Below are 26,545 nucleotides of genomic sequence, written 5' to 3' on the forward strand. Positions count from 1 at the left end.
CTGCAGTGGGTGCTGGCTGCACAGCGCCATGCCCACATCACGCAGCACTTCTCTTCTGCTCTTACAGGATGCCCCTCTGCTGCCAAGCTGGAATCAAAGTGATGTAAGAAGGAACCACACACTGCAAACGGAAGAGAAACAGCTCCCAAGGACTCAGATATGCAGTCACCTGTCTGTGCCACCGTTCTGTGGCAAAGCAAGAGGAGAGATTTGATGTGAGGACGGCCCTGAAGAGGCTCCATTTCTCTGTGCATCCGATCCTTCCTCAGAGCAGAACAGCTGCGTGAAATCCCTGCAGGTCTTCCACCAAGAGAACCCAAGGACGCTCCCAAGTTCTTCCTGCACCTTAAACTCACGGTGCACGATGAAGGGAAAGAGCAAAGCTCCAACAAGCCAGGTGCTCTCCCTCCCAGCTGATCCCAGCAGCAGCTTTAAGAGACCCATAATGAAGTACCTCTCCATAAAAGTCGTGTTCTATCCCTCCTTCTATCAGGTTTTAATTAGCTACTGGTGAACTGGGTTTATCAGTAATGCCAGCCTACAGCTGCAGCTCTGTTTAAATGCATTAAACGAAGTTAGCTAGCTGCCCATCAGAACTCCTCATCCACCTTTTTGCTAACGGTGACCCAACCAACATTATTTTAGCTTGCAAAGTTGAGAGCAGCCCCGAGCACCGCTCAGCCAGGTGGCAAATGCCAAGCATCCCTGTTTGGAAGCTGCTGCAATGCCAAGGAAAGCAGCACGGCGTTGCTGAGCTCCAGCTGCCCGCAGGACAGCACAGAACAGCTCTGCTAAGGACACGACCACAGATAAAGGAGGTGCAAACCTCCCTGCCAGCACTGAGCTTCTCCATCACCAATGAAGTACTGTGTGAAACCCAACAGTCCATCTTTGTGCAGCAACCAGAAGTACTCCAGCAGCACTGAATGCCAGATTGCAACGGACAACCAGCCTCACTCAACCCCTTCCTGGCCGCCTCCAAGGCAGCATCTCCCCCTCTGGTGTCTTGGCATTTGCCCTCAGCTTCTCTCACACTCCAGCAGCCTCAGCCATGGGGCACATCTATCACATCCCACGTGGTGAGGGTTCTCCATGGAAGAGAGAACATCCCTCATGTTGTTTTCAATTGAAATAGCTCCTTCCTTTTAAACTTGCCCTTGGAAGGCCCCACAGAGCTAAATCTGAAACCAAGAAATCATTTCACAGCCACAACTCCAGGAGCCTCACGCTGCACATCTGCCACCGTTTCCAAACTCCCACTGATCCGAGCACAGCAATCCCCCTCCCACCATTCCAAAACCCCATCAGAGAGGTTTCCTACAGCTCGACAGTGGGGCAGTTTCAACCCCATGAGTTTAATTACGTTTGGAACTCCTCCACACGGGGACATGCACCTCCTCTGGTGTGTTAAGCCTCAGGTGAAGCCATCAGAGCAGCAATGGGGCTGACCAGCACCTTCTGGAAGAACCGAGCAGCGCTGGAAGGTGTCCTTTTTCTCCTGATGGAATCCATACAAATAGCAGCAAACCCATTGGTGGGCATCAGCTTAGCCTTGCATGCTGCTGCAGCAGCAGTAATCCAGGCTGCCCTGTCAGATGAGCCAGCACTGTGTTAGTATTTGGGGTTTAAGGGATATAATCACGCTAAGCAGAGGTGTCTCTAAGTGCCAACTGCACTTCCCTTCTCCATTAAGGTCCCAAACACATCTGTAAATCCAGATGGGAGGATGCAAGTCACTGACAGCAGGCTTTAATTCTGACGAGACTGGAGGAAGCGACTCAATGCCAAAATTGGGAACTGGTCCCCTAGAGAAGCCCTCTATTCTCCACAGCACACCTCCCCTCCACTGCCAGCGCATCACTGACCCCACAACGCCGAGGCGTCACTCAGGGCACAGAGCACCCCGGTATTGAAGCACCCCAAGAGCCAGGCATTTTGCTCACATTCTCCCCTCTTCCTTGCCTCTCAGCGTGCAAAGCATCCCCACGTGCACAACGCGTTTGTACAGCACAGAAAGCAACGAGGGAGAAAGGAATGTTGTGGTGAAGAAGCCGCAGAGGACACTGGAAGTTTCATTTCCAGCAGCCCATCAGCCATAGGTGATGATGGATGGAGCCACTCCGAGCTGAAGCTGCTGCATCACAAACAGGGCTGGCATTTACCTGAGCACTGCCTTCAGCAAACCAGGCATGTGAATCCTGCAGCTTTGGGGCGACTCGATGAATTTGCTGCAAACTTGCAGGTTGTCTGAAGGAGGCGTCTGCTTTTGTTAGAGAACACCTACAGCTACACCAGCCAAACATCCACGGCTACGCAGAAAGCCAAGCAAAGAATATTACTCTTGAACAGGAAGCTGAGACACGTTGTAATGACAGGTTTATGGTGCTAGGCTTAAGGGGTCAGTCCAGACACGACACAAAACAATTCTGCTGGCTCAAAATAGCACCAGTTCTAGCAAGGCTGGGAGCCTGAGCCCGACCTGCAGGCTGCACGTGGTGGGGTTTCAGCAGTGCTCACAACACCAGCCCTGGGCACCTCCACCATCTCCACCCCAAAGCCAGGGAGCCGCTTTCCCAACAGCTCCTGAACAACTCACTGAGGAAGGCAGCTCGACCGCGGATCCCAAATCAATTTAGCACAACCCAGGCAGAGCCTCCCTGGCATGCAATGCAGCTCCACCACTTACTACAGAAGATCTCAGATGCTGAGGAAGATGGGAACTTGCAGGTGGAACAAGACTAAGCTCCGTTCCCGAAACCACAACTGTTGAACAAAAGCTTTTTCTGCCCCAGGAGCTAATTGCAGTTCAGAAGGCATAATATCAGCCACTCCGTGTTACTGTGTTAACAGCATCAATTCATGCCACATTAGAACACTTTCTTGGCACAATTTATTTTTCTGACCCAAACAAATAAGCCATTAGCAAGTCATTAACAATTTTCTACCCTAAATTGTCAGTTTAACAGCCCTGTAAAAACATTTTTTAGTTTATAAACAAAAAGTGTGCATGCTGTTGATATTAAAACTGCAATTACTCTTTCAGGAGTACCAGCTGTTTTGTTGCAAAGCATTCTCCACACACTGATCCGTACAGTACGACAAGAGCTCAGCTGAAGGCAGTAGGTGGCTGTGTTTGGTGCCACTCAGGGCTCGGTAACAGCAGACTGCTGCAATCCTTGTACACTCCCCAAGGCAAGACTGGAGCCCTTGTGAGAGTTTGGTTCAGACAGAGAGCAGGACAGCATTGTACATTCGTCTCTAAGTTGAAGTGAACTGAACTGGTGTAATTCAGGCTCCATTCCAGGCTACTCCTTGAATAATGCCTCTCAGCTTTTTCTTATGCGTGGTTTTTCATGTCAGCAATCGCTGGCACTGCTTTTGGCCTGGCTACCCCACATCGATGAAAGCAGGGGGAACAAGGACAGGAACAGAATAGGATCTGAAGATGAACAGCTTCTTGCCAAAGCAGCAAGGATACCATTCCCCCTTGTCCCAAGCTCCATGGATATTTCCATCAGATTTTCATATGTTAAGTGCTTCTTGGGAAGAGAGAAAACTCCGAACAGTGAGTATTTATTAGAATATTTTTTTGTTAAATAAAGAGGAGGAAAAAAAAAAAAAAAAAAAAAGAGTACTGCAGATTTAATTTCACATCTTGGCTATGTTCTGACAAAAGAGAAGTTACTGAATTCAGCAACTGCTTCTTGTCCCAAGCCAGGGATTAATTAATGCCCCTCCCAAAAGTTGTACCTGTCCCAACCCACCCCCAGCCCCAACCCTTCCCATTTTATTTCCCAACTAGACAACACTGTTGGCAAATCAAGACAGCATGAAACTTACATCAATAAAAACAGAACAACAAAAAAAAGTGAAGCGTGCCAACGCATCGGGGAAGCCGTCCTACCAACGGTGCGCTCCTCCAACCAGCAACTCTGCTCAGGAGTCAGCTGTACCTTTCACGGAGGGACAGCTTAAACATTCTGAATGTGCTCCATGGTGCAACTGCAAGTGCTGCGGAACCACAGGGCAAGAGATTGAACACCTGAATTTTTCCCCCCGGGCTTCTTCTCAGGGATATTCGTGGTCATCCAGCCAAGGGTCGGCGCAGCAACACTCACTAAGTACAATCCGATGCTTCAGCACAAGTTAGGATATCCAGTTCAGCACGGTGTAAGGCATGTGGACAAGAAGAGACATCAGCAGAATGCAGCAGGATCAGCAGAACAGCATTGGTGATTGACACTCCAGTTTGTCAGACTTTGAGCCCCCTCTGAATCCCCACCACAGACGTTTGTTTCCTACCGTAGCGTTTCTGAGGCTACTTATTTTTGGCCAAGCCCTAAAAGACCAACTCTTTTTGTTTCATTTTGATGTGAAAAGCAGAAACGGCGGCAGAAGCTGCAGGAGAAGCGACTGAGCAGCAGGGATGTCTGCAGGTGATCAAAACTCTGCCCTCAACTTCAAGAGTCACTGCACCAAATGGGGAGTTGCTGAATGGGGAGTAAACTGGCCCAGCCACTAGCACTGTCACAGAACATGTATTGTTAGAGAAAAAAAAAACAGAACAAAAGGCAAACAGATTAATTATGAACCCTTCTTTTCAAAGCAGACCAGGATTAAAAAAAAATTAAAATGTTAGATTCTCCATCTAACAAAAAAAAATGTTGTCTATATACATGTGCTGAAAGTGACCGCCACGCAGGTCCAAACAGCACCTTACAGTACAGACTAAGACTTAAAGAGCTGATCTCACATTTGAAGTCTTTTAATTAAAAAAAAAAAAAAGTGGCTCTGGCTGGGATGACACAAATGGGACACTTCAGAACACAAGGCAGAGGCAAAACTGGCAGCCTCGCTCGCCAGGCAATGGAAGCGGTGTAACGGGAAGGGGGCACTTCATGCACAAAATGTATCTTACAAAATACATATCCAAAAAAAGCAAAAAACAACAACAACAACGAAAAAAAAAAGCCAACAACAACAAAAAAAAATCCCACCTTGCACTAAATTGCAGCACTCTTAACACTTGCTCTGCCACAGGCTGCTGCCCATGCCTTGTTTGATAGAGGAGGCATGTGAAAAAGGGGAGGGGAGGGGGGGGAAATCCATGTTTCAGTCTGTTTTTCAAAATCTCTCTCACAGGGACGTCCTCAGTCATCTGATGTCAGACACAGAGCCCTCAGAGTACGTCGTGGTCATGACTGGAGTGCCGTTGTTTGCCAAGCAGCCTTGCCTCAAGGTTTCAAAATACGAGGCCTGCACCGGTTTGTGATACTGCAGAACTTTGATGGCATCTTCTATCTTAAACCATTCCCTTTTCCTTCCTGCAGGCAAAAAAGAAAGATCAGTAGGTGCAGCAAAATGATGTTACCTTTCTCTGTTTAAGAAAGAATTAGCTTTCAGCCATGTGCACATGCTGCAAGAACAGCTGCAGCCTGTAACACAGCAGCAGTGCAAAAGACACCAGGATGCATTTGCTGTTCAAGTCAGAAATCATTTTAGGACGATCCACAGCACTTCAACCACCAGCCAGATTTGGTGAACTGGCAAGTGAACTCAGTGCTCATTCCCTGCTCTTCCAGTAAAGGCAGAAAGGACACAGCCTAAGGAGATCAGCCCACAGGTGCCACAGTGCTATTGGCAAACACTGTGAGGAACAACTCATTTTCATTTATGAACCTGATTTAAATGCAAAGATTTCAAAAGAAAATAGAAAATGATTAATCCACACTGCCCACATACATTTCCTTCTAATTTTAGGAAGGAAAGCTCTTCATGCTCTGTGCCTGGTGCAGGAATTAAACACAGCACTGCTGTACAGGCAGCTGCATGGCTGAAATGAGTTCTCCCAGGCCACAGAGCCAACTATTTGATCACCATTCTTTTTTTTTTTTTCCCCCAAGCAACCAAACTTACCAATATTGACAGAGTCCTCCCAGTCTTCCAACACTTCTGTGACAATCAGTACGTAAACATATGTCCTATGTTTCCTGTCCCGATTCTGGAAGGCAAAGTGAACAGAGCAATGACAAAGTGAGCAGAGGAGAAAAGGCAGAGGGCACACAGCCACAAGCAGTGTGCTGCAGCTGGGATGCTATGGTGCTTGATGGGCTGCTTCCCTCACTTAACAATACTGCATCTTAAATGAAAGGTCTGGAATTACCTGCAGGGGCAGCAAGACAAGAAAAATATCCTGGTTCCTAAAGTGTGAAACAGTTTCTCTGTGGTACCCCCTGCCCACACATCTCAGTGCCCCTGTGTTTCTGCCCTCCTGCTGGGGGCACTCACACCTCTCCACATCACTCTGGGAAATGGTTACGGTGCTGCTCATGACTGGTTGGTGTTTTGGGGGCACCGAGGAAGGGATGAAGGCACTGAGGAGATTCAGTGTTGTGCTGGCCTGTCACTGCTAACTCCAAATGAAGCAGAAATCACTGGTGAGCAATGCCACCAAAAAGATCAGCATATACACACACACATATATAAATTAAATGAGGAACTTTGAGCCTTTCTTCAAACAAGCCACCCACCTTACTTCACAACAAACTGGGAAGTGACTATTGCTCCAAGAGGATTTTATTCAACCAAACTTTCCAGCACCAAACTGTGTCTGAAACTTACCTCAAAAATTCCCACCAATCTTCCTAACGTCCCTTTCACTCCAGCCTAGAAAAGGTGAAAGGAAAAAAAGAAAGGCTTTAACAACAGGTCAGTATGCATTTCCCCATTCGCTGTGCAGGAGCAGCTCCTTTAGAACAAGAAGCAAATGCTGTAATTCAGCTAATGGTCACAAAATAAATTATACAAATGTTTTGTGAGCTCCAACCATGCATGCATTCCCAGCATTTCTTCCCTTCTTTTTCTGTACTCAAATATTTTTGGTTTCTTAATTCAATCTGAAGAAAAACCGAAAAATGATTCTTTACTAATTGCACATCAATACACCCTGAATTCCTACCAGAACCTTCTCTAAAGGTTGTTGTTGCAGCCTGAGCACGGCTAAAAATCGCCTTGGGGCTCAGCAGTTTTACCTTTTTAGAATTACAGCTTAAGAAAATAACTTCAAAGCACGAGTCAGACATCCTCACAGCACCAAAGCAACCTGACATCTCCGAGGCATTTCAGGGATGTCCTCCATCCGTTTGAAGCAAGCTACAGCAAACATAAAACACCACCAGAGTTGTAACGTGGCCTCATGGCCTCCACAACAGGAACAGGAGTGTTTGTGATACAGCACAAAGCACAGGCGCACATTGAAGGAGGATTTCTGAATCAAAGGCTGGGACAAAGAGGAGAGATCTAAGCAGCAGCTGCGCCTTCCACACCGAGCTTCCACCTCCACCTGCTTGCTGTTCCTATGTCCACATGCTGCTGGGGCTCAGACACATCCTCCAAGCGAATGCAAAACGCCACCCCACTCTCCTGCCCCCAGAGCCCTCCTCCTCCCGTAACAGATGCTCCTTTTTACTGTGAATGATTGGAATTCAAGTGCTACAGATGAGGTGGGATTTTGCTCCGTGACTCAATTGGGGTGAAACAACACAGAGCATGGCCCACAACCCAGCCACGTTTTGAAGGCAAACTGAGCTGCCAACCCTGGCAGCTGGAGCACATGGCGAGCAGTGCAGGAAAGCAGTGCCTCTGCTCCTGCAGCACCAACCCAGCAGCCTGAGTTAGCCAGGCTCAGGGTTTCTATAGGGAAAGGTATTCAGGAGAGGGGAGTTACATATTTAAATGCTTAACAGTTACACAAACTCTCTGTCCTGAGCAGCTGGGATACCGTTCTGTGTTTGTTCAGCTACTACTCTGTTGCTGGAGTCACATGCTTTTGGAAAGGAGGACCTCTCATTAATTAGGAGCCAAGTGCTTCAGTTCCCAGCTCATACTGAACCAAAGTAGTCAGAGCAAACACCACTGCTGCTCCCACAGCTGCCCCAAAGGAACCAAGGGCTTTATAGCTCTCACCACCCCAAGCTACCCCTGAAACCCGCATTCTTTCCATCACACACTCTCTGAGCTCGACTAATAGGAAGCAGCGTTTCAATTCAACCTCCTACACTGGTTTTGGATATGAAATTTATTGTCCCATCAGTATTTCTGACATTCTGGCTGGCCCATAGGTGGGTCACTGGCTATGAACACAAAGCTATTTCTGGAGTCAAAGAGCAATTCCACGAAGGTCACCGTTCGCATGCATGCACTCAGCATGGCAAGCACAGAGAACTCAGGCTGACCTTTGCAGATGAGCAGTGCTACCTCATCTGAAGAGCTGCTACTAATGGCTCTCAGGAGTGAACCAGACAGCAAACACTTGAAAGGATCTCATTCCAAGGAGGAAACTCCTTTGGCAATCTCAAATGGTGGCTTTGTTTTATTTAGATAAGCAGCCCTATCATTCAGCCAGCAGGAATGAGGCGAAGGACAGAAGGCTTCCACGTTCACAACATAAATACGTCCAAAGATGAAGTGCAATCAAATGGGAAAGGTAAATCAAGGTTTTAAGCCAATTTTCTCCACTTGCTCCTGGAAGAGATCACTGAATGACTGCTCTCCTTCCCTACCTGCAGAGGCACTGAATGGAGAGCCAGGGCTGTTCCTGTCTGCTCTCCAACCTGACTGAGAACAAATACATCTCCGATCAGCCACAGACTGGAAACTAAGCAAGAGCTCTGCACTGCCAAGCAGCCTGTGCCCGGCTCTGACAGCATGCTTGCACTAGCACAGGCAGGCACGGGGCCCTTCCTTTTGTTCTGGTGAAGCAAAGAGGTATCCAAAGCAACAGTCTACAAACCAACATCCTTCTCTACTCAGCCTGGACTTACTCATCCAAATGGCACAAAACCGTGACTCCAAGCAAAGGTGCTGTAGGAAAACCACACTGAATTATTGTCAGGCAACTGAAAGGAGCGCCGAGGCTTCCTCTGTCTGTGAGTTTATCACATGCAAATGGTGATAGGAGTGCTGTGATTCAATCAAACATTAGGCTGGCCATAACCAAAGTGAAAAATAGTAAAGCCTTGAAGATTGCAAAGGACATCGACCGGGAAATCTTTCAGTCCAATGACTCTCACCCAACTTTACAGATGCTGTAAATACTGACACCACAGTAAAACACCTTAACTGCTATCCCCAGCAAAGAAAGCTCGGCCATGACAGAACTTCCGGGCTCCTCTTAGGGCTTCTATGGGGAGCAACCCCTCTGCACTTCCCCCCTGATCCCTGCTGCACGTTGATGAGCATTTTCTTGGAAAGCCAGAGCCCAGCCACAGGCTCACCCAGGACTGGCGCTGGATCTAAGCCTTAATTTGCACCAGATGACTCCGGAATTTTCTCCTTGGTTGTAACTGGATTGAGAACCGCGGGCTGCAGCAGGGTGTCTGGCAGCAGCACTACAAGTTATTTAGGCATGTGTTCCCCCCCCAGGCATTAGCAGTGCTGCAACCCCCAGAGCACACACCTGCACAAGGAGGGCACTACCAAACCCATCATCTGTAGACAGAAAAGCCCCAGCACTGTGCTCCATCTGCAGGGGTGAGAGCACAACTCCACTGAGCAGCAGTGCTCCCCAGGCAAGGGCGGCCAGCAGGCTGGCATTCAGGCTCCTCATTCTCTGCTCCATGCATCCAGCACACCCAAACCAGTTTGCAATGCCTAAGGTGGTCCTAGCTGGAAGGCAGCCTTAGCAGGAGCATATCCCTACGCACAGCTGCCCCAAGCCAGCACATGGCAGGGATGGGCTGGGCACGCAGGACAAGCAACCAAAATGGGGAGGAAATGAAGTTTTACCAACTCTGCTGCTCATGGAACAACTTGTTTGAATGAAGAAAAATTATCGAAGACATCCAAGAACAGCAGGTTCAGGTTTCAAAGCTGAAAATAAGTTCGGGTCAAATGCAAAAAGCAGCCTGCAGCAACACCATCTGTTCCTAGGGACAGCTTTTATTTCCTTCCATCTGAGCTAAGGAAAATGTGGGTTGGAATTTCAGCTATTTTACTTTGCTCTATTAGGCTCAAAGCCTGCATCTACTATAGGTTACTGCTGGGCAAGAGGACTGTGGTAAAACACCCAGATCTCTAATGCTTGCAGTACTGAAGGCAGTAAATCACACCCATAAGGGCTGCTAGCTTAGACAAGTTCTGAAGACACCAATTATACAGCAGCTAGGCAAATTTTCTTGCTGCCCTCACTGCGTCTCAGAGAGGGTTATATTTATTTAACTAATTCTTTCCTGCATTACAACTGATGCACACCTCTGCATGTGGTTATAAAATACCAAAGACTTTCCACGCATTACACTCATTTTTATATGAGTTTTGAGTACATAAGGTGATACACGGCAGTGAAGCTGATCTGGTATTTGCACACAGCGTTACTAAATCTACGAAGAGCTCACAGCTATCACACCTCATTCATTCACAACCCCTGCCATGATATTTCAGATAAAACACAGGGCTTCCTATGCTGGCACTGAAAGACATCGTTATTTGTATCCTAAATCACACACAGAACACATGAAACTGAAAAGACTGCTCATAAGCCATCCTGGGGAGGGAAACTACTGTCCAGCAATCAGATCAAAGTGCTGTGAGATGGACGATTTCTGATACCAGCATCCATTGTCTGTTTGATCACAGATAAAGCACAGCTTATCTTTCTTTTGCTCCCCATGAAGAAAGCACGACCAACACTTGTGTAATTTTATACAACTTGACATTTACTCAGTATTTAAAGGTCAGGATGTGAAAGATGCTGTAAGTGCAGAATTAAATGCCTTTGGGTTTAACAGATGAATGTGGAGGCTTTCTTCAAAGTCACTCCATAATAAGTTTAATTTAAGGCAGCTATTTCTAAAACATGTTCTTCACCAGTTGCTCACACCCATGAAAAGCCCTTATTCCCAACATGACATTCATTTTGAGGAGAGAATGCAACAGCAGAGAGAAACTAAATCCAAGAAGGAAGAAGCCAAGAACACACTATGCTGGTGATGATCAGTACTTTAGAAGGCCATGTAATTTTTCTAAAGGGGAACCTGAGAACAGACCTGGAGAACACAGCTGTGTGGGCGACTGGCTGCAGTGTGCCAGAAGGGTGGATGGGACGGGATACAGGGGAATGGTTTTAAACTGCGACAGGGGGGGTTACGTTGGATATGAGAAGGAAGTTTTTCCCCCAGAGGGTGGTGAGGCACTGAACAGGTTGCTCAAGGAGGCTGTGGATGCCCCATCCCTGCAGGCATTCAAGGCCAGGCTGGATGTGGCTCTGGGCAGCCTGGGCTGCTGGTTGGCGACCTGCACACAGCAGGGGTTGGAACTGGATGAGCACTGCGCTCCTTTGCAACCCAGGCCATGCTGTGATCATTCCATGATAAGTGAGGGGCTGGCTCTGAAGGATGGCTCTCCCTCGGAGCTGGAGCACTCATCTGCTGCACTCTGCCTGCAGAGCTCCGTCACTTCGCATTGCATACAGACAGCGGTAAGCGTGACAAGTGTTGGTACCTGTCTGCTTTAATACATCTGCTGGGACAGATTAATATGGAGAGTCCTTATGTAAACTAGGACAAGGACTTGAACTCAAACAGGGACAAAGGGATGGCAGATTTCACTCGATCAACGCCTCGTTTTCCTAAGAGCCGTTCTGAAATGCTGAAAACTGGAAAGAGGGAGAAGTCTGATTGCTCAAACACATCGATGATGGAATTAAAACACAGAATGCACAAGTTACAATTCTTCATTTAGGGAAGCATGTTTTAAAAAGAAAATGCATACCATGCAAAAAAAAATGACTGAGTTGAGAAAAACCAGTCCATTGTCATCTACAGAGACCACAACTGAAGGGGACTGAGTCCTTCCAGCTCTTCCAACTGGCTCTCATTAAAAAGGAAAAGGCATACCAACATCAGCAAATGCAAGTCTGCAAATTTCCTCCATCACTGCTAAGCACACAAGCCACCTTCCTGCAGGATAACCACTGCTGTGTGCACGCAGCACAGGAACACTGGGTTTTCTCTCTCCTGATGCAGGCAGTGGGAGCTGCTCAGCCGACCTGCTGGCCTCTCTGTGACCTGTCCCAGGAGAGGAGCAAAGGCAGCAAAACTGCACACAAAGCAGCCTCAGCTGCAATCCACCCAAACACACACACACACACACACACACACACACACACACACAGAAAAAGCTGAAATTCACATGAAATGATGAACAAGGATTAGCAGCCTAATTCTCACCAGCAAGTTCCAGCTAGCACTGCTAGCACGCACACCAGTTGCCCAGCAAGCAGCCTCCTAAAACACTGCCCCTGCCAGATGAGCAGTGAAGGCTGCACAAGTCCTTTACAGTACGAGCGTAGCAAACACTTCCCTCTCACAGGCACATTCCCCAGCAACATTTTACAGTAAACAGCTCACCGAGCCCAAGGCAGCTGATATACATTCTGATTTGGTGTACACACTGCGAGCAGAGCGCAGGAACACAAACAGGTTTGAGGAAGGCCTTATAAGCCTACGAGCTGCCCTGTGTTTTTCAGCTGGTCTGACCACACACTGCAGGAGTGCTCAGGTAATTCTATCCGCACGACGGGCCTGCAGGAGAGCCTTCACCCCAGCAGCCTCCCGCTGCTCGGCACCAACAGGACAGGCTGTGGCAGAGGTCAGCACCTCTGCTAGGCACCCTGCAGCTTTCTGAGCTCGCTGTGCTCAGTGTTTGTTGAGCAGTGTTTGAGCACATAGGTGGTTTGCTGGGAATGACTCAACCCTGCCAGGCTGCCACAGTTTGAATTACACCCTCATTCGGCACCAGTCCACGTGAGCGAGGGAACACCAGCTGAGTGAGAGGGGATTATCTCAGCCAGCCCAAACCAGTTCCTTCTCTGCAGATTGAGTCCATGCCAAGGCTTCCTTTCAACCACTGAGATGTCATGGAAAGAGAGCAACTCTTCCAAGCTTCGCTGCCTGAGAGAGGGAGGGTCGATACAGATTTATTTTAGGGGTTTGAAAGGCGAAGCCATGCATCTCCTGAATGAACCTTTGACTTCTGTATCAAATAACTTCATAATTAATAATGATTAGGTTGTAAAGCAGGACTCTGTAGCTAAAAATATTCCCGTTGTTCTGGTTAAACTCACTTTGGCTTGTATTTGAAAGATTAACGAGTTCCTAAAAAAGCAAGAGCTGTACTACAGGCTGGAAACAAAATTCGCAAGCAGCAATCCCCAGCACTAGAGAGACCTAAAAAAAAGTTCACTGCATAATCCTTCATATCCTTCTGATAAACTGATAGATTATAAAATGTCCAAAGAGAAATACACAGCAGTGACAGGCATTTCCAAATACTTAGGGGAAAAAAAACCCTTAATATACAAGACAATTAAACAGAGCAACCAGTGGAGAAGCTTCCTCCCAGCGCCCACCAATTAGCTCTTCGTTTCTGTCCTGTAGCACAAAGATTCATAAACCTCTTGAAAGCATTTTAATCCTGCCTTATGTAACTATGGACCTACTTGGTCATCCATATATAATCATTTAATCGTTTCTGAAGCCAAGCATCACTGCTATTCAGTAATATTCAGAAGTGAGTCCTAAAGACAAATTCTGCATGTGATGTAGTCAATTACCATTTGCTGACTTTAAATTCCTTTAATTAAATATGAAAAATAACTCCTCCAGCTTCAACAGAAAAGCATGCCTTCTCCACGCAGGTCATTCTGTGTGCTGCTGTTTGCCTCCCTTTCTGAAACAGCTCCAGCTAAAAAACATGAACACGTCACATCTCTGTTCTCATAACTCTTGCCACCAAATTCTGGTATTCATATAAAGCTCAAAACGTGTAGCAAGCCAAAACTTATTGAAACTCCTATCTTTGAGGTAGGGTCTGGTGCACTTCCACTCCATTATTAGGCAGCTCCACAAAAGCACTGCTGTTTTTTAAAGTTCTCTTAGGAAAGTGTACAACAAAGAAAGAAAAAAGGAGGTTATCATTGCATTGAAGTGATTATAGCTTAAATTTAACTATTTTCAGGTAAAGCTGCGAAAAAGTTCATTCCAAATGAGAGCCTTAATTATCACAGAATCCTTGGAGTTGGAACGGATCTCGGAGGGCCATCAGTCCATCATTCCTTCATTTCGGGCCCTGTTCCCCCCATACACAACGCAGGTACCGCACTGACCATGGATTTCTCTTCACCTGCAGGAAAAGAAGCTGGAGCTACGAAAGCCCCCCGAGCTCCTGCTCTGTGAGCACTCACCTCTTCGCAGACTTCTCGCACGGCAGCCACGTTGGGCTCCTCCTCGGGCTCCATGCCGCCCCCAGGGACGATCCATCGATCCGGATGACGACTACTGCTAACCAGCAGCACCTGAGGAGAAGGGAGCACAGCACTACATGAACACACAGCGGTGCTGCTGCTTAGAGCCCAGCTGAAAGAGGGAATTTGTCTTTGCACCTCACGCACCTCCAAACATGACCAATGCAATGTGAGCTCTTGAAAACCCTTTGCTTTTTCCAATATGGTCTCATTAGCCCAGTGCAAGCAGCAGTGCCGACTGCGTGATCAACAACACCAAGGCCCTCCAAATTATTTCAACCATCACCTTCTTGCTCCTCTTGAGCACTGAAGAACAAATTAAGCCTCTGCATACCGAAATAATTTGCTATGTGATACAGCATCACAACGTTTACACTGTAAGAGTCCAATGCTGTCCTTGCTGTCACTACAGCTTGGGATATCTGTCATGCAACAACACAAAACGGCAGAGAAGCTGCTCAGCTCCTCCACCCTGTGCAGCTCAACTCCACCAGGACCTTCAGCCTTGATTGCTTCTGCAGTCATGGTGATGGTATGCGCAGGTCAGGTAATCAGCCACCAAAAAAACTGATGTGAAATTGTTTCAACAAAGATTTGCAGTTCCCTGTTTGCCTCTCCTGCAGCAAGCACCAGGGAGCTCAGCTCTGGGGCCAGCACTCGGTTACCTCGGGTTTGGATGAGGTTGCCCAAAGGGACGTGCCAGCAAAATATTAGCTTGTAATTAACCACCTAAAAGCCCCACAAGAAGGCTGCATAGATGGACAGGCTTTTTGTGGGAGTTTTTCCTCGAAATGTTTTATTCCAAAGTAATTCTGCTCTGCACAGTTGGGTTCAGCCTCACTGTTAAACTTCTTGCTGTCTTTTAGAGACAAGAAGCTCACTAACAACCTCAGTTGGACGAAAATTCCCCAAAGAAAACTGAGACGCTGGGCTTATGAAACCTATTTGTGATACATCCATGAGCAGGGATGGAAACTAAAAACAAAACTAATACTGTTTTTCAGCTCTCTAAACAAAGCTCGTTCATTAGAGTCATCATGCTATACTTCATCATTTCACTGGCACAAAGCTCAGAGCCAAAGCAACTTGCTCCAGAAAGTTTCCAGCATACCAGTCCAATTAGGTTACAGGCCAGTCATAACTGTTTCAACCAGATATCTTGTAGTTAAACTGAGCAAGACGCTAAAATCCAAGGCTTTACTGTGTAAATGTTGACCTACAAGTGTGAGAAATGAAAACCATGAGAAGATTTGCACTGATTTTCAGGAACCAACCTACCTACAGACCTCCAAATTACACTTCTGAGACAAAAACAAGCTCAGGAGTTTGGGGTTTCTGCAGTACTTTTCTATTTTGGAAGCTCTCACCTGCCAGCCAACCACCCTGCAAAGAGATTTTTTTCCTTTTTGGGGCCATCCAGGCAGTTGCCCAGCGATGAGGGCAGCCCATGGACTGGAACACACCAGGTGTGAACATGGATCGTTTGCAGGCTCCAAACAGCAGCTCTCCAACCAGGAGCAGCCAATCTTAAAGCAGAAACTGAAGAGGGGTCACAACGAACCTTTTGGCAACTGCTGGCCTAACCTTTCCTAAGTTTGGAACTCAACTCTGTGTTCTCAAGTGTCAGAATGCCCCTGATCAGCAACCTGCTGCGGGTCCTACCAAAGATGATGCCCCAGAGCCTCCTTTTCCTGCTTCACTCTGAGCCCACGTCTCAATCCTGCAATACAGGGAAGCAGCAGCGTTTATTGAGCAGTTCCCTTCAAACCCCTGAGCCCTACACGGTCTGTCTATTGAACTGGAAAGGTTAGAATACACCAGGAATGAATTCAGCTGAACGGGCTGCCTTAATTCTGCTGGATCGTTTGAATCGAGGCAATGCTTTACCAGCACCAGTAGGAACTTCTTAGGTGTAAACAACAGTTTTAGTCAAAGTAAATTAACTTCAGCTGGTCTGGCAGTTGAGCATTTTCTAAATAGAATTAGCACGAACAACCTGTGCTGGGAAGGAAAGACCTATCATTCTCACACTTTTATGTAATCAGACTATTTCCTGTTTAATAAAAAGGAAATCCCATCCAGAGAGCGCAGGAAGCGTGCCCTCCAAGGTCGCTCTTTCTGAACAGCTTTCAACAGGATATTGCTACCAATGAGCTCTCCCCACACAAAGGGCCCAGGTTCACAAGGAGGGTGAGACCTCGTCCTGTTCTAAAACTCACCCATCTGAAAGCTGCACCTCGAGGCACGCAGCGCATTCAGAGGCGCCCAGTGAAAAGGTCCCTCCAACCCCATCTGCACAAGGGGCCACGGTCCATCTATCTCACCAACTGCCCCCAAGCCAACAAAAACGCCATCTGCCCAACACAGCAGCGAGTGTTCAGGAGGAGCAGCCTGAATGCTGGCTCCAAGATAACAACCGCATTCCTCAGCAAAAACCTTGCCCCTACAGCTGGCTGGGGGAGCAGCATACCTGGAGATGGGGAGATAGCAGCTGAGCAGGGCTGAGCTCCCTCAACACAGAGATGGAATGGTATTTCTGCCATAACAAGGTCACAATCAATTTCCAACTCGCACTGAAAAGCTACGGACACAGAACAGGAACGACACCTTTATTTTACAACAGAAATGTTACACAATTGCTCATTTAGACTGAGCCTACTGCAGTACAACTCCACAGAAATATGGTGTATGCTGTTCTTTGAGGTCTACCTGGTGGCTGTGTCCCTAACAGCTACTTTACTGCTTGTGGATCTGTTGCATAAAGTCATCTGTGTATTTCTATACCACTAAGAGACCTTAATGAAAACATTCATAAGCAGAAAATGCTTATTTCTGAAATCTGCTTAAAAACAGAGAGGAAAGCACCAGATCTCTAGAGCTAAGGCAGCACAAATGGAAGAACGATGTGCTGCTCAGTCATTCGTGCCCCTCGCCCAGCACAAGATATCCTGGATCCACTGTTAATGAAAGACTTTGATAATTACCATAGGCACCTCTGTTAGGATACAACCTAGACTTTTAGGTTTTGTCATTTGCTTTTGTCTGTTTGGTTTTGATTTCATTCAGGACAAAACACAAAGGCAGGTTTGCAGTTCCGTTTCATTCCTGCTGTGTAATTGTTTTAAGAGGGCTCCTGAGGCTCACATCCCACCAGGGACCTCAGGGCAGCCTTTGGAGCCATGCCTCACAGCCTTTTTGGAAAAGCATTTTCAGGTATCGTGTCACATCACCAAGTTCTGTTTTCCAGGATTTGGATGACAATTATGTCATTTCAAAGCAGGGAAGTGAGCAACACAAGCCGCTCTGGCAACGCACAAGGCAGCTCAGAAGCAGCTCTCATCCACAATCAACAAAATAAGAGAAAGGTTGGAAAAATAAGCAAAAGTTTAAAGTCTACAGCAGGGGCTCCCACACAGCACAGCACTGATGGTAAGCAAGCTTCAAAGCAGCATGCAGACAAACAAACAGAAAGCTCAGCAGCAGCGGGGCAGCAGGAAGGGCACTGAGATCCAAGGCTGCCCAGCACAGGGCTGGGAGCTGCATGGGAAAAGGGGAAGGAGGCTGCCACCAGGATAAGCCTGGGGGCCCCACACTCACTGCTGACCTTACAATGGCTTCATTACACACAGATCACATCGCTTCCCCCCAAAAATAACGGCGCTCCACAAGGCAAAAGCTGCAGGCACACACAGCCGAGCTGCACCTCAGTTAACGGAGCAGATTGAGGCTCAGGTTCTCTCTTGCAATGCTCGATTTAAACAGCAGCCACCCATAAATAAAACAACAGTAGCTGCATTGTAACCACCGTGATTCCTAGAAAGAGGCTCCATGGAAGCATCACAGCAAAGACCAAAAGGGCTGCAGCACGATTAGAAGCCAACCTGCGATGTTATCAGAGCTGCCTACCTGCCAGCCTTCCAGGAAAAGCCTCCCAGCACACATACAGGCAACCAGGCAGGAAAGGGGCAGCAAAGATGGCAAATAGGTGTTCCCAATCCCAACCCCATCCTGCTGCCAGAAACCAGCTTACGGCTGCTGAGACAGCCTTCGTATTTATTTCATGTTTTCTACCAATATAAAGTCACAAAACCAAGGGTTTGCAGAGTGTCTGAAGCGAAAACCTGCCCTCCCCCCAATATTTAAAACTTGTTTCACACTTCAGCATCATTTATTAGAACACAGACTGCAAGGAACCAGCACGTCTCACAACACTTTCAGGGAGATGGGTGGAGAAGAGGGCCGGCTTCAGTGTCTTCCTCCTGTACAATCTGCCTTTGTTTGAAAGTTTTAATTTAATGGGAGTGTCTGTATTCAGGATTTGGAGGCTCTGGGTTGCCCTATCACCAGCCAGGACACCGTAGGATTATAAAGACCTTTTATGCTTTACCCAAAGTTAACAAATGCTCTCACAACCCCAATATATTTTTACTCAGTGCTTTTATAAGGGATAAAACGGGGATCCATCCGACTGCATCAAAGCACCTCGAAGCACTAAGGACACAGGGGGTGACAAACTGTGCTCCTGAGGAGCCATGAGGCACCGCTCCCCACAGCAAAGCCTTGCAGAAACTCTTCCATTCAACACAGCCTCCGTTACACCACACCACAAACCACACGCTGTGCCGAATTGCCAACACTGAACGGCCCAAAGAAGCATGCCAAGGAGCACGGGGCTCGCAGCACAGCTCCTTGTGACCTCTTGCTATTCAGGGCACGTTACAGAGCTAACACAACACATGGCAGCAAGAGCACAGCCTGTGGTTAGCAGGTCACAGCCAGCCCTGCACACTGCAGTGCACAACCTCAACAGCAAGCCACCAAACAGCCTGCTCCTGACCATCACAGGAGTTCTGCTTTTCCTCAACAGCATACAGTTTTCTCAGTTGAGCAATGGTTCGGGGCTCAAACACCCACGTTTTGCTCTGTGGCATACTTTGATTTAACTTACGATGCCAGGCCTGGAAAACAGAGGCAGCAAATGGATGGTGGGAAGCTGGAATGCAGGCTGGCTGTGGCTCCGGGCAGCCTGGGCTGCTGGTTGGTGACCCTGCACACAGCAGGAGGTTGAAACTGGATGATTATTGTGGTTCTTTTCAACCCAGGCCATTCTACGGAAGGGGAAATTGTTCACCCTACAGGACATGACAAAAGTAAAGCACAAGTTTTGAGAAAGGGAAAAAGAGCTGAGCTGCGATTTCAAGCACTTTGATCGCACCTACAGTGTAAGAAGTGCAGGCAAAAAAAGTAAAGAAAATCCTGTTGGTTTTTCGGCTGCTTCTTAGAATAGTGATAATCAATCAAACTGCACCGCATGCCTTCCATACACCACCGCTCACATCGCTGGTATTACACATTTCTGGTAACTTTACAGTGGCTGCTCGCTCCCACAGAAGGACGCAGCCACGAGCAGGACTGCGTTTCGGATAACCACAGGAATTATCTGCAAGGCAGAAGGCAGCTGGAAGGGCCGAGCCACGGCCTCAGAAGCAAAGCACTGATAACAAGGCACTCCCAAAGAGCCTACACCTGACAGCCTCGGTTGGCCTGGCAAAGCCCACGTGCTGACCACACGGTGCTTGTACAACTCTCCAAAGACTCCTTCTGCTGGCTTTGGAACTGCCTTTGTAGCAAAGGGAAATGAAGAGTTTGGTCTTTTTCACACAGGCTGAATCACAGAATCGCTCAGGTTGGAAAAGACCTTAAAGATCATCGAGTCTAACCACGATCTAAGCATACCACCCTAACTAACAACCTTCTGCTAAATCATGCCCCTAAATCATGCCCTGAGTGGCTCTGCATGTCAGCAGCTGCATTTACACACACTTCACTGTTTTATTTAACAAGTTCTATTCATAAAATAAAGCATGTCAGTATCTCAGGGCCATGAAAACGCTTGAGAAGCTTTTCATATACCAGTATTTCCTTCTACCTGTAACGTAAACCTTGTTACACAAGATGGAGTAGCCATCCCAGTCAATAAGGATGAAAACAACATTTGAACCACCTGAAGCATCTTAAAAGAAAGTGAAAACCTCCCTAGTAGGTAGCTGCATCCCTCTGGATTTTACATGTTAACCTGAAATTTCTGAGGACAAAGGGGTGGCATGCATTATCCACTGCACAGCTACAGGGACACAAACTATGGTACTCACAACATTTGAAAGAGCCTGGGCTGGTCCCTGCAGCCAGGCTCCCAGCTGAAGAACAGACGCTGCTTAAGGAAACTGAGCGCCTGAGTCACAATTACTGGATATTACAGATGGCCTTTGAATGCTGAAGTTCACTATTTGTTACACAGAACTGTGAGTTCCCTAACTTTGATCTGCCTCAGTTTCTCCTGGAGAAATCACAAAGGTGATTTACTGTAGTTAACAAAACAAAAAACCAACCCACAATGATAAAACCCTGAGAAGGGGAAGAAAAGAGTGGCTTCTGCCCCGTCTGCAGGAGACCACAGCCTGGCAATGCCCTCGGCAGTGACAGCACATGGAGAGCAAGGGGAGAAAGGCAAGAAATGCAGGTAAAAACTCTGATCTGACATTAAACACTGAGATAAAAGAGCGTATGCAGAGCTGTTACAAAGAGAAGTCACAGCCATCACTGCTCTCGGGTACAAGCGCAGGGGTTGGAAGGACTCTTCCCTGTGTGCCTCTGAGTTGCTGCAGCCCTTTCCTCGAGTTGCAGGGGAATAAAAACTGAAGCAGTTTTTCAGTTACCCAACAGTTTATGGAGCTTCCAGCGAAATAAGTGAAAATGCAACCATTTTCATCCTGCTGTAGTTTGGGAAAGTACAAGAGACCATGGAACTGCTTACACAGGCTTCCATTACAAAAAGGCACTTCTTAGATAAAAGCTCGGTTTGGTGTAAGAATACCCCCTGCTTTTGGAGAAAACTGGTTACAAGCACGGCAGAGAGGGCAGAAGCACAAACAGGCCACTTTGGAACTGGCCTGTCTCCCACTGGTGATGTGGTGATGTGTCAGCAGCAGGCAGGGAGAACTTTATTTGGTTTCAACCACAAACCTTTTCTGTAGCTGAAGGGAATGTCAAGAGTTAACCCGAGCCACTGGAACAAGGACTCAGACTCTATTCCACACACAGCACTACGATCATATGATGCCGAGCTCCCTTTACTTCCAGGCAGCAAAGTGCTCCAAGTGGTTCCAGCTAATAATATTTTTATATTGAAGCAAACGCACAAAGGACGGCGTAGGAACACTGTGTGATCATCAAGAGTCTACAGCTCACATTTGGAAACTGCTGTACTACACCCCAGTTTCATTCCAAAGCGACCCAGGAGAGGCAAGAAGAGAGCGGTCAGTTTGCATTCAAACTGCTTTCCCCAACTGAGGCCTCGTGGGGCTCCTGAACGTGGCTTTTGGTGACAGCGCTGGCTTGGCACACACAGAACGACAGAGCCAGAGCTCCTACCAGCCGCCGTGTGAAAGTGCTGTTTTCTCACCTTAATTTAGCCTCCATTCGCAATTAAAAAAGACCAGGCCGATCCCGGGTGCTATTCTTCCTGAAGCATTTCCTCCAAACGGCTTTAAAGAATACCAGTTGTTAATGAGCTGCTTGTCCTTTCACCAGATACAATGCAGGCATGCTTAAACCTGTAGCTACGCCACCGCGGGACTTAAAGCCAAACAGTTGCTTTTTATTTCTGTTAAAATCTAACAGGGATGCTGCCATTAAGCAGGCTTCCATCTGCTCTGTGATGCTGAGAGGTTGCTGACATGTTCTGGAACCTTTTCTCATTCAAACAGCTGGCTACACGCACACAAAAAGCTTGTACTGTTTAAGAATAACACAACAGCAATACTGAGACACACCAACAGTGGCAATAAGGAAGGATTTTGGAGGTAACACGAGACTCGGGCTCTCTTGATCTGGGTTCTCTCCTTCTCTGCTTACACTGAACCAGCAAAATATCCAGGGATTTTACTCCATGTGAAAAGATGAGAACAGCAGAGTGCCAGCGCTGGGTGGCTGAAAGGTCCTTTGAAGTCTGTTCACACTCTTAGAATTAATGCCATTGGTTCTCTTGATCTCCCTCCTGCCCTCTGCAGTGCTTTGCTGCTTGTGAAACAACACAGAAACAGACTTTCCACGCAGTCCAATTAAGAAATGTATTTTCACTCCGTTTGAGATTCGTGCTTAAACCAATTCTCCCTTTGCAGCTTTTTAAAGAGCTGTGTGACAAAGGCATCTCTTCGTGCTTCCAAAGGCATTCCTTGGCTTCTCTCATGTCCAGAAGTGGTAGATTCCAAACACAATACAGAGAAAATGTGCAACCTCAAGCAGCGTAAGGAAAAAATAAATCACTTCAACTAAAGAAGCAAGAAGAATGGTTATGCTAAGCCTCCATGCGCGAGTGCAACGCCCAGCCAAAGATGCTCTGTTCTACAATCCCCATTTACTGCTGGGTAACAGACTGGTAAACCCAAAAAATCAGGCTGGTCTGCTCAGTAAGGGAAAGCAGAATTTCTCCTACTTCTTGCTCACTGACTGTTCGAATGGTGAACTAATCAGGAACTCCAAAGCAGTTTCTTTAAACTCATAGTGGGAAGTGAAGGAAAGCTGGGATAGAGAGCAGCTACTGTTTCTTAAGCCCTTAAAAGAAGCCGTAACCAGAAGCAGAAACAAACAATGCTTTGGTACAGCATGCTCCTTTATCAAAGCTTGCCTTTGGCCTTCGTTTTTCAACAGTAAACTTTAAATAGATCTTTACCAACATACTTTGGCTCCGTTCTTTTTCTCCCTGCCCAGAGAGACCCTTTAAAGAGATCTTAATTCCCACTTCAATGAAAGTAATCAATCAATATTTGATAACAGCTTTCCTAAACGAATCTGTTGAATGACTCCGCACGGTAGGAACGCCATAGATGGGAAGGCACGACGCAGTTCCAGCTCTCCATTAAACACACAGATATCATCAATAAATCCACTGCTTGAAAGACTGCGTGAGGTCCTCGGGAGACCAATTCAAAATAAAACAAAACCATAGTTCATTAATTTGCCCTTTCTGTGGCTCACAACGAAGCACCTACGTGCGCACGCTTGAGGAAATCAATCTACATCCCACACTGCATCATTAACAAAGCAATTAGTGTGCCTTCATGTCACAGACCAGTGCAGCACACCTGATTTCTCCGGTGTGAGCACTCACGAGGACAAATGCTAAGAAGGACAAAACTAAAAGGAGCAAACAGCACTCAGGTGAGAACCCACACTGCCCCAATATACACAGTTTTCCGTGCCTAACGTGGCCTAACAACTGGTTCTTAAGGAGAACTGCCTCCCCAGCTGGGTAAAGTTGCATCAGGAAATTCAGGTGCCTTCAACCAGGCAAGCTGATAAGCCCCAGCATCATTACACAATGTGATTACAGTCTTCTTCATAGTTATCTCAGAGGATCATAAATTTCCTGAAAGTCGGTGGGAAGGCTCAGCTGCAACAAGTTTCTGTTACATTTATTTCAGATCATTCACGCTTGAGATGCTGACACTCTTCACCGTGACAGTGCAACTACAAAGGCTTTGCTAAGCCTCCACCACCACGTTAAATAATAACTGCACAGTATGCTAATTGACTTTCCTCCAGCAAACTGTCTGCATTCCCTTCCGATTTCCTGTAGCTACAAATATGATAATCAGGAGAACAAAGCCTTCAGAACAGCCACTCAGGAGCCAGTCAATGAAGTGAGGTGCGCCTGACTCCCTAATAAGCAAGGAAGACCTGCAGCCTCGTTTGTGCATATTAAAAGGCACATTAAAAGAGAAAACAGTGAAAAAAATCCACATCTGAGCAAAGTTCCTCTTTCCAACATCAGCTACAATCCGAGCCCTTGGCAGCACTGCCATTCTCAGAGCACCCAATTTACCTTTAATTCCCACTTCCTCCCCAGCCTCTCTGGACAGCAGCTCCTGGCACTCCATCAGTCCCCTTTTATCCCCGTTTCTTTTTATAAACCCAAGGTCAGGTTTCCTCTCCCATCTCATGTGATGCTCTGGATTGAAGTTCTGCCAGCCTGGTTTGCTCCAAACCACTGCCAAAGCCCGGCGCAGCTCAGCGAGCCGCTCCACCATCCCTCAGCAAAGAGATAAAGGAGAAAAAAAAAAAAAAGAAAAAAAAAAAAAAAAAAAAGGAAAAAAAAAAACAAAAGAGGGGGGGGGGAGGGAAGGGAAGGAGAGCCCCAACTTTCCCAGCGTTAAACGAACGCACCCGCACAGCGATGCGCACGGGACGGGCAACGCAGGGCAGCAGCCGCCCGCAGCCCGGCCCGGCCCTCACCTCCTCCTCGCTCTCGCTGCGGAAGCACAGACAGGCCGCCCGTTTCTTGTAGCCATCCCCGTCGTAGGTGCGCGTCTGGTTGGACTTGAGCTTCATCATCCTCCGTTCCCAAGGGGCGGCCCCAGGGACGGCGAGGCCTGGAGAGGCGGCGGGGGCGGGCGGGGAAGGAGCCGCCGGGGCTCCCGCGAGGGGCGGGCGGGGAAGGACGGGGGGGACGGAGGGGGACCCGCCTCCCCGCGAGTCTCTTTCTCTGTCGGTCTCTGTGTCCCGCAGGCCGGGAGCCGCCCGCTACGCGCTGCCGCCTTTCGCCCGCCTCATCCCTCCCTTCACTTCCAGCCGCTCCGCCGCCACTGCCGGCGCTCCGGCCACCGCCGCCGACGACGACCGCGACGCCATCTTGGGGCACGCTACGCAAACGGCGTAAAGCCGCCGGGCGGGGGAGGGGGCGGCCGCTCCTTGAGGCTGCACGGCGCTCCCGCCACGCAGACGGCGCAGTCCAGCTTCCAGAATCGCTACCCCCCTCCCCGCGGCAGACTCGGACGCCGCCACCACGCCTCCGCCCGACGCCGGCGCGGCGCAGAGCCTTCAAGAATACGGTGGGGGCTGCGTGCCGGGGCGCCCTGACAGCTACGCAAAAGGCGGGGAGGCAGAGCCGGCGCCCAGCGCACATGGCTCCGCTTTGACAGCGGCTCTACGCAAAGCGCGCAGACGCCGGGCGTGGAAGAACGCGCGACTTGCGCAAGGACGGCTTACGCCAGTGGCGGAGCGCGGTCGGGGGGCGCAGAACAAAGGGGCGGGCGGCGGGGCGGGCCGGGGGATGGGGCCCAATGAGGTCGCCCTGGGCTCGGCCTCAACCCGAGGGGTTTGGGGTGGTAAAACGGCCCTCAGGGCCGCAGTCAGGCTGGGCTGGGACCTGCTTTCCCCCTGCCCTGCTCACTTGGAGCTCCCGCGTAGAAATATGTATAAACATTACAGGAAAGCAGGCGGAGATTTCAGAGCCCCGTTGGATCTGGGCAGTGCATTGCACAGCTGGAAAAAAAGAGCTGCTTTAATGCACATCTGCATTAAGAGCTGTAGGCTGTGTGTCCCGGCTAAATCCAGTCGTGTGGGACTCAGCAGTTTAGTCGCCATTAGGTTCAGCTCCATCGAGGTGCACAAACTTGACAGGTGGCAGATGGAGTGCTTGATTAAAATGAACATTTGAGGCAGCCTGTCTCTCCCTGCAGCTCTAAGTCCCTCAGATATCAGATCTTAAGAAAATTCACGTGCCTACAGTTTGCTCCATCCCTACATGAGGATTGTAAGTACCTCCTTTCACACTGGGTTCTGTGTTTCTGTATTCTTGATCCTAAGGCTTTTCTAGAAAGAAGTATCTATCAAGCAACAGAAAACCCTTACCAATTAGCACCATGCCATTATTAGTCTGCGGGTGACACCTGCTGGCAGGCTGCATGCTGCAGTGTAGCCCCGGCCTGCACTCCTCCCTCTCTCACTTCTGCTCAGCTCCAGACAGCAGATGCTGCCACAACCCTCCTTTCTTAATCCAGTTGATCAACCCAGTGAATTCAGAATTCCTAACACAGGAAATGCTGACCTGCCTGCATAGATTATGTGCAATTCACAACACAGGTGACTTGCTCCATTTTCTGTTTACAAATAAAAACTCACTCTACACAGCTTTACTGCATGATCAGAAATGAGCGTGTTCCCAGGCAGAGCAGAAAAGCTGCCCACAGCACTTCTGAGCTGCCAAGAGCTCCTCATTCCCCCCATAAATCACCTCTGCACACGAGCACAACCATGTGTCAGTAATCACCAACCTACAAAGCTCCTTCCCATAAACTGTTTTCTAACCACAAGTTACTCCATGGCTGTGTGCATGCCAAAGATCCGAGTCACCTCCCTGTTATGTGAGCTCTAGAATGACACAAACAAAACACTGATGCAGCC

At 48.1% G+C, this 26,545-nt stretch overlaps 1 protein-coding gene across 2 annotated transcripts; it reads right to left on the minus strand.

Moving 5' to 3' along the window:
- Positions 1-3,784: 3,784 nt before the first annotated feature.
- On the minus strand, positions 3,785-24,775 carry NUDT3 (nudix hydrolase 3). Of its 2 annotated transcripts, XR_006171238.1 has the most exons (6): positions 24,596-24,775; positions 14,243-14,353; positions 6,622-6,666; positions 5,917-6,001; positions 4,998-5,324; positions 3,785-4,524 (listed from the first exon to the last, which is right to left on the minus strand). XR_006171238.1 is itself a non-coding variant. In XM_042833630.1 (5 exons), the coding sequence occupies exons 1-5, from the start codon at positions 24,692-24,694 to the stop codon at positions 5,155-5,157; spliced, it is 510 nt and encodes a 169-aa protein (XP_042689564.1). In that variant the 5' UTR covers positions 24,695-24,775; the 3' UTR covers positions 4,524-5,154. The 2 variants fall into 2 exon arrangements, 1 of the variants encoding a protein (XP_042689564.1); XM_042833630.1 differs by having other exon boundaries at positions 4,524-5,324.
- Positions 24,776-26,545: the final 1,770 nt, after the last annotated feature.

The sequence above is a fragment of the Centrocercus urophasianus genome, unplaced genomic scaffold (assembly GCF_019232065.1).
Source record: "Centrocercus urophasianus isolate 14NV4802_14NV808 unplaced genomic scaffold, USGS_Curo_1.0 seq_42, whole genome shotgun sequence".
Taxonomy (NCBI): domain Eukaryota; kingdom Metazoa; phylum Chordata; class Aves; order Galliformes; family Phasianidae; genus Centrocercus; species Centrocercus urophasianus.